This window comes from Chiloscyllium punctatum, chromosome 32, assembly GCF_047496795.1.
Source record: "Chiloscyllium punctatum isolate Juve2018m chromosome 32, sChiPun1.3, whole genome shotgun sequence".
Classification (NCBI taxonomy): Eukaryota; Metazoa; Chordata; class Chondrichthyes; order Orectolobiformes; family Hemiscylliidae; genus Chiloscyllium; species Chiloscyllium punctatum.
In genome coordinates this window covers 42122676-42131264 of record NC_092770.1, presented here as the reverse complement: position 1 = coordinate 42131264, position 8589 = coordinate 42122676, and the positions used below count along the sequence as shown (strand labels likewise).

The 8589-nt window shown below is 37.9% G+C and overlaps 1 protein-coding gene across 3 annotated transcripts in view; it reads right to left on the bottom strand.

Moving 5' to 3' along the window:
- The window catches only part of wash1 (WAS protein family homolog 1), a 30908-nt gene continuing 22319 nt past the window's right edge, over positions 1-8589 (bottom strand). For 2 of the 3 annotated variants that reach the window (XM_072552169.1, XM_072552171.1), the window contains exons 6-11: positions 7571-7706; positions 6766-6970; positions 6085-6246; positions 3792-3956; positions 2773-2841; positions 1-2044 (exon numbers count right to left, since the gene is read on the bottom strand). In XM_072552169.1, the coding sequence (XP_072408270.1) occupies positions 1881-2044; positions 2773-2841; positions 3792-3956; positions 6085-6246; positions 6766-6970; positions 7571-7706 (901 nt within the window). In that variant the 3' untranslated portion in view covers positions 1-1880. The remainder of the gene's footprint in view (positions 2045-2772; positions 2842-3791; positions 3957-6084; positions 6247-6765; positions 6971-7570; positions 7707-8589) is intronic. The other variant, XM_072552170.1, reaches the window with a different exon arrangement.

Sequence of the window (8589 nt, the reverse complement as noted above, 5' to 3'; positions counted from 1 at the left end):
AACTAGTGAAAGCATTTATTTTGATTCACAAATAATCTACACAGTTTAGGACATGATATTAGCTTTTCCCCACAGTCACTTTGATCAGCTTCCTGTTCAAATAGTAAAGTGCAACTGATTTAATACTTGTGCAATGAAGCCACCGCAATGTAGATTGGGCATGATGTTACTTTCATGACTCCTGTGGCCTTTCCCAACATCCAGTGGAAGCTCTTAATAACAGGTAGATTGGATACATTCCAATGTGATGAGCTGTGTTAAAATTTATCTAAGGGTTTTTCATCATCAGAGCTGTCTCCAAAAATCCAACAGTTGAAGTAATTTTGGTTTAGGACTGATGTAGGTTATCAAATAATTTCAATGCAAGTGCTACAATGGAAATTTTCTCGTGCGCTGACACATGGTTGGAGCCAAACTGTTCTCAAAAATCTTCAATGTTTCCAGGACTGTTTGCATTAAAATAGATTTTCCTCACTGTACACAATCTGATAACGTACTGCAAACAACCTTCACTGCACATGATGGCCAATTTGCAAATAATCTGTTGATACAAAAAAATTGCAAAGGAAACATTTTGGCTATACATAAAATGCAAATTTGATAATTCTATATTGATTTTGCTCAGATTAAACAATTCATTTAGACAATAGATTGGATTTTTCCTAACATGCTCTTCATTCCAATTCAACAAGACTTATGCAACAGGGATACTCCAATGTCACACTTTAAACTTAAGCAGAGAATTGTTATGCAAATTAATTGTATTACCAGACAAATGTAACAGCCATTCATATTTCAATTTTTCTCTTCTATTCAATAAGATTAAACTTCATTGGTCTGCTATAACTGTTCAAGTGTTCTACAGATATTACTAAGCTTCAATTATTGTTAATTTGAACTTGAATTATATACACTATTTCATCATTTTGCTAAACTCTAAACATTGCTGATTCTGGATAATAATTAATAGCCCCTCAAGGAATGCTGTAGACTATAGCATCTGAGTTGTGAAACATACATAAACAAATTGGAGGAAGTCAGCAGATCTGGCAAAATCTGTGAGGAGAAAACAGTTAACATTGAGTCTGTAGACACATCAGAACTGATGATCAGAGTTCTGAAGAAGAGTTATTGGACTTGAAGAAACTCAGCAGGCCTGGCAGCATCTGCAGGGAGAAATAGTTAATGTTTCATCAATTTGTTTTTGTTGCAGATCTCCAGCATCTGCTGTTGTTTTATTTTTGTGAAACATGCTGACTTCTTTCCGCAACTCATTCAAGGAAATGTGGGCCACTGTCACCTGATTATGTGGATAAATAACGCTAGAGAAAACCCGGAAACAAACCGGCCAAACAAAAATATATGGTCATACCAGAGCTATACATTTCTAATCTTTTAAACTGGATTATTAAAATATTAAATATTAGAGCATATTTGCATAAAACAATAGCCAATAATGGTGCTTTTATTCAGGGGATTTTGCATTGCTGTTCAGTTTACAGCATCAGTACACTCTTGCCTAATTAACATTGGTGTTTCTGTTGAAACAGAGGTCATTGAAAGAATATGAAATAATGTTATGAAGGAAATTCTACTGCTTAATTGCCAAGGTCTTTGGCTAGCCAAATTAGCTAACCGGATTGCCAGGAAATTGAGAAGCCCTGGTAATTGTGTTCACATGTACAAGACTGTTCAATTCCCATTTCATAGACAAACTGGGAAAAAAGGAATTCATGTACAAACAAACTTCTGCCCTCTGTCTCAAGATTTCTCAGCTCAAGCTGAATTGACAGAAACTTAACACAACTAAATGAAAACTTCAATGTTTCACAGGGACCAGATACCTAACACAGGCAGCTTCGACAATCAAGCAACAAATTTCACGCATCCCATTCGTCCTCATCTTCAGTAGTTTGCTGTTGTGGAGGTGGGAGGGGAGGAATGGCATCAGACATTCTGGCAAAAGCTCCACCTGGTACAGGATCACTACCAGCAACTGCTCCACCACTGCCTCCTTCACCTTGAGGACCTTTACCAGAAATACCTGTGAATCAGATGAACAACTTGTAACTCTAGTCAGATATACAGAATGATAACAGGCATCAGAAACTATAATAGCAAAGGAATGTGTGAATTAGGAACAGGAGTAGACCAAGAAAATAAGACCATACTGATCTGATTATGGCCTCAACTCTGCACATTGCTGCCTACCCAATATCCATTGATTCCCCAGTTAGCCAAGAATCTCTGCCTCACCAGTCTCTGGGAACACTTCCCAAGTTTCAAAGTTTTAGGGTCCATAACCCTTGCAGGAAAAAGTTCACCTCATTGGAATTGGGTGGTACTGTTTATGAATAAGATCAGTCTCTCCCATAAAAAGGGACAACATCCTTTCATAATCTGCCCAGAAAATCCTCTCAGAATTAAGAGTTTCAATAATATTATCTCCCGTTCTTCTAAACTCCATTAGAAACAGGCCCAGCCTGATGCAATTTTCCTCAAACTTTGCATCCCCGACACACAAGTTGGTTAATAAATCAGGAAATAGGTTGGTACAAAAAATAGTTGGTCTGACAAGAACAGCCACTCTGGAAATATTAGTATAATGAAGACCTAATCACCTGATTAGGACAAATTGAAAGTGAAAGTTACCTTTATCCTTCATTAAAGAGGCACAAAGTTCAAGAAACAAAAAATAGCATCAAGAAGTGCAATCTTTTTTAGATAATGTAGACCATACAATAACTGCATGTATCAGCACTGTGTTTGTACCTTTTCTCCTCATTGCGAGCTTGTTGAAGAGATCAGACATCAGATCCCCACCTCCTTTCATTGTTCCACCTGGAACACAATACAGGTCAAGATCAATAAGGCTTCTACTTCTTCCACTGTTTAGTCGCATCAAGAAAGAGAATACATTACACATGTAAATTTCTATTTATCTTCCAATTAACAAACTGACAGTAGAATCAAGGAAAATAAAAAAAACACAAAAGTCAACTAATTCTGCTATTTTGATTCAAAACAACTGAGAATTTGCAATCATTGCCATTTGTAGTAATAGGAAGCTCCAAACATGCGATAAGAATACAAAAACATGGAAATACATAGCAGAGTAAATAAGTCTGTCTGGATTAATGTTTCACGTCGATGACTTTCATTATAATTGCACACGCATCTGGCAAGATATTTTACCTGCGCGTGGATAAAACCGTTTCTCAAACTGAAATATACACTTATCATAGAATGAGTGCAGTGAAGGTTAACCAGATTGAATCCTGGAATGTGCGTATTATTTACAAGATTGGGTTGAGTGAACTGCTCTTTGTTGTGTTAAATGAATGATAAGAGATCCAATGAAGAGTAAAAATTCTGACACGGCTGCACTGACTGGATGGGGGAGTGGTGGGGATGATCATGGAGGAGTGGGGTTCTAGAAGGAGGGGAAGAAAATGGGAGTATGGTGTTGAGATTCAGGATCAACCACAAATCACACAACAGTGCAGCAAGCGTGATGGACCAAATGGCTTACTCCTACTCTATTTTTCTATTGACAGCAAGGATTTTCATCAACTTAGTGTTCTTGAACCTCAAAGGATAAAAGCTGTCTCTTTCGCAGGTAGATAATTCAGGTAAAGATTACACAAAGGATTTTATTGTAACCCAGTATCTGGGAAAGTGAAAAATCAATATCACCACTCAACCCCTTCAATAACTTCATAACAGCATTTAAATGTAAAACAGTTTTATATACCTTCTGAAACAAAGAAGGGGCATTAAATAGAGAATACCTTGTTCCTGTTCTTTCTGTTTCTTCTTTTCCATTTTAATGGTCTTCGCATTCCGCAGTTTGGCTTTCCCGATTCCTCCAGCCTGACGGATTGATTCCAGCAGACTGGCTCTTCCATTTGAGGGTTTCACAACTTCTTGTGGTGCTCCATGAACACAGCCACCTTCTGAGGGACAATTTATGAAAGTAGACATCAATAAAACTTTTTCACAATTAGAGTTCCATTCATTTCGAAGAGAAATTTTATGAGTATAATTGAACTTTGCAGAGAACAAAAACAGTCTTCCATGGAAGGAAACATGGCAGACACAATCACAGAATGGTTACAGAACAGGATGAAACCTTTTGATTCATCATGTCTCCGTTGTGTCTCTGCAAGAACCATGAACCTGTTGGTACAATCCTCCCTTAGTCCTGTACGTCTGCAAATGTTTCCTCTTTAATTAAGTAGCCATAAAAACATGTTAGTCTTACATCCTGGTTGCAGTTGTATTTTGTTACCCATGTCTCAATGGTATCAGAAAGCACTTCACATCCAATCAATAACTTTTTTGAAATCACCTATGTGGCTAATGATTTCATAATCAACACATTCCAGGACTATGGCAGCAGAAGCCATTATGCAACAATGGACAAGTTCAAATCCCACAACAGCAGTTGGGAATTTTAAATGCAACAACAAATAAAATCTGAGATTAAATAAAAACTATCAGTAATGTTAACCACTAAACCAGATTGTCATAAAAGGTCTATGCAATTCACCACTGTCCTTTAGGAAGGTAATTTTGGCTTGTGTGTGACTCCAGATCCACAGAAATGTTGCTGATTTTTAAAGTGCCCTCTGAAAAAGGTGGAGCAGGCCATTTGGCTGCTTTCCAGAAGGTGGGAATGCCACACCCTTGGAAAGGGAAATTAGTCAGACAGAAAATTAAAAATCTGATCATTTTCTATTTTTCCTGCCTTTACCTCACACCTCTCAATTCCCTTACTGATTAAAAATCCAACTCAGTCTTGAATATTCTCAGTCACCTAGCCTCGACAGCCTTCTGCAATAAGGAATTCCACAGATTCCATTATCCTCAAAAGAATTCCTCATTTGTCTTAAATACATAACCCCCTTACTCTGAGGTTATGTCCTTTGACCTTATAATCTCCCAGATGGGGAAACATTTCCACATTTATCCCTTTCAAACCTCTTAAGGCTCTTATATATTTCAATGAGGTCACTCTCATTCTTTTAACACCAATCAGTACATGTCCAACCTATACAACAATGCCTCATCAGAAAATCCCTCCATACCTGGAATCAACCTAGTGAACATTCTTTGAACTGCCTCCAATGCCAGTATATCTTTTTCCTTAGATATAGGAACTATAACTAGTCAGTTTTCTAGGCATGGTTTTATAGTGCTTTGTAAAGTTTTAGAAAGATTTGTTTTTATGCTCCATTTCTTTTGAAGTAAATGCCAACAATCCATGTGCCTTCCCATTACCTACTGAACTAGGACGATAGCTTTTCGTGATTCGTGCACTAAGATCTTCAAATTCCTGTGTTGTCACTTCCTGCAGTTTCTCTCTACTTAAATAATATTTAGTTGTTATTCTTCCTGCCAAAGTGTATGACCTAATATTTTCCCATATTAGAATTCCATTTGCCAAGTGTTTGCCCACTTAATCTGAACCTTAAATGGAATTCCTATATCAACGAAGAATCATTTTAATAAAAGCCAGACATTCCATCGAAAGTTTTGTTAAAAATACAACTTGTGGAGGTGGCTGGGCAATACATTAGAAAAGCTATTTTGTCAGAAATGTTACTGCCCCTTTACATTCATGAGATTAAGGGCATTTTAAAAAGAGATCACAGCAGCTCAGAATATATTCAGAGTTGTACATGTGGACCACAAACCTCACATCCCACCCCAGCAACGACCTGCAGTCCCGGGACAATCCTGCTGATGGTAGAAGAGATCTATAGGAAAATACCACTAGCTGTGTGAACCAGTGCAGTTGATGTTTAATTATTCCAAGTATTCCTGTCACGAGAGACTAATGAATCAAATTTATGCAAAAGCAAAAACGTGCAAATGCTGAAAACCTGACAAAAACAAAAAAAGTTGGAATATTCAGCAGGTCAGGAAGCATTTGCACAGAAACTGTTCTGATGATATGTAATCGTGGACTGGAAACTTTAAATTTTGTGCACAGAAACTATAACTTAAGAGTCCATAGTGACTAGCACAAAATTCAGAACATATGATGGAGGAGATACATTAATAAACAAACAAACAAACCTGGTGGTTGACTATTAGCAACATCAGTTTGCAGAGATGACTGAGGTGGAGGTGGAGGTGGAGGTGGTGGGGGGGGTGGAGGAGGAGGAGCACTAACTGGTGTCAGCAGTTCTAGAGTACTAAATCCAACAGGCGGCAGTGGTAGATTTGTATTCTGTTGATCTGAAAGACACATGAACAGCAAAGTTAAGACTTTGTGGAATTTCCAGAATAACTACTGAAATAAATGCTTGATGACACGATGGCTACTTGTCTGCAACTGACAAATTATTGTCCCAATGGAGATACATTACGACATAAAGCTACTTCCAAATGTTTGGTGACTAAAGATGTGACATTAATGTTGGCCAAACCCTTTTACAATGTAGGCCTACATTAAACAAGTTATATTTGGTAACATCAAACATACCTTCCCTGGCCCTCATCTTCCCTCCCACAATACCCCATGCTTTAAAGCGGTTTCATTGCATATTAAACCAGTGTAGGCCATATGTACTGAGCATGGCAGGAAAGGTGGAGGAGTTGGGGGGGGGGGGGGGGGGGGGAAGAGAAGAGGAGGGTGCAGATGGTGGCGTGATGAGACAAGGATGGAAACAGTTGCAAGGGAATGAGGAGGAGGGTGCAGAGCTCAGTGGCTACTTCTACAAACCGCCAAATAGTTTGTACATTGTCTTACAGTACCTGGTCCATTTGCATAAGCAGGTTCTGTGTTGAAACTGGGCAGTTCAGGCATATTACTTCCTGGTGCAGAGGGTGCGATACCCGGACCCAGATCCGCACTATACATGAGGTCATCAGCAATGCCAGGTAGATCTGGCAGATAGGATGGGACATCAATCTCTGGCACCTGTCCCAGGTCTGGCACATAGAAATAATTTTCAGTTGTCTGAAAAACCAAAAGATGGCAATACGTCAATACAAAACAGCTCAAAATAAACAGCTATTGCAAATATCTTCTCTTTAGTTTGAGTCAGCCTACAGTGAATTTGATAACAAAATGCATCACTTGGTTCTCATTAGCTTTTATAGTAGATCATAACCGCAGTAATTGCATTTTCTTTCAGATTGATTCAACCAATGTTTGACACATCAAAACTCAACAAGGGAGGCAAACTGACTTGGCTCAAGTTCCAAAACTTAGTGATTGAACTTTAGTTTAACCCAATAACAAAGTGACTGTGATCTCTCTTGAGAATGGATTGTATTTGGCCTCTCCAGATATGCCCATTTTTCATTAATCAGTTAACTATTTCCTTTTGAATGCTTTAATTGAACCTGCCTTCATCACACCCATGCACACACCAGTGCTTTCCAGAACTTAATCATCTAAATGCAATATTAAATGCACTTATAAATTATATAAATCTGGCACCATCACACTTCAGCAGTAGCATTTTATATATGCATTTCTTTTTTTAAAAACGATGTAGTATTGTTGATGGAACATGGCCTACGCAGACTTCAGCTCTGCGATTCTCGAAATTACCTGTCGTTCAAGTTGCTCCCTCTTGGTGATAGAAAGTGGTGCATCAAATGGTTTCTCATCTTTTTCAGTCTCCAGAGCAGTGTGAGTTTTTGTCACTGCTCCAGCTAATGGATCCAATAGAACATACTTCTTATAGCTGTGGGGAAAAGGTTAAACATTGTTCTTTGAAAATGTTAGATCTCCCTCTTTTTTTAAGAAAAAATCCAGTTTGAATATTTTTAGACATACAGGGTTCTTTGGGCTTGTTGCTCCTGCACTTCACCCTAAAAAGGGAACATGAGCCTATCCCTGTCTCAGTACCTTTTTGAACACTTAATCTATATCTATATTTCACAAATCCATCTGACAACATGTTACACAAGTTTAATACCCAAGATAAGTGCTCACGGAATTAGAGATGATAGATTAGCATGGATAGATGATTGGTTAACATATCGGAAGCAAAGAATAGGCATAAAATCAAACATTTTCAAGTTGACAGGTTGTATGAGAAGAGCACCATAAGGATCATGCAATCATCCAACTAATATTAAGGATTTAGTTGAACAGAGAGAAATTTATCTAAGTTTGCTGATAACAGAAAGCCGAGTGGGAGTTCAATTAGAGAACATAAAGACATTTTAAAGGATTGGTCAAGTGAGTGGGCAAAAAGTTGGCAGATGTAGTAAAATATGGGAGACGTGAGATTATTCCCAAGAATTGAAAAACAATTCTTTTAAAAAGGACGTGAAACTTGTAAATGTTAATGTCATGGAGACTTGGCTGTGCAAGGGGCCTAGCAGGAACATAAAAGGTTAGCATGCCGTTAAAGCCAGCAATTAGAAAATGGTATATTGGCCTTCACTGAAAAGGTGACAGGTTCAAGAATAAATAAATGTTGCTACAATTGTATGGTTTTTGTGAGACCACATCTAAAGTACTGAGTAAATTTTGGTGTCCACATCATGATATATTTGACGAGATACAAAATAGTAAAGGATCACTATATTTATACGGAGAATGACAAGTTTGTCAGTTAT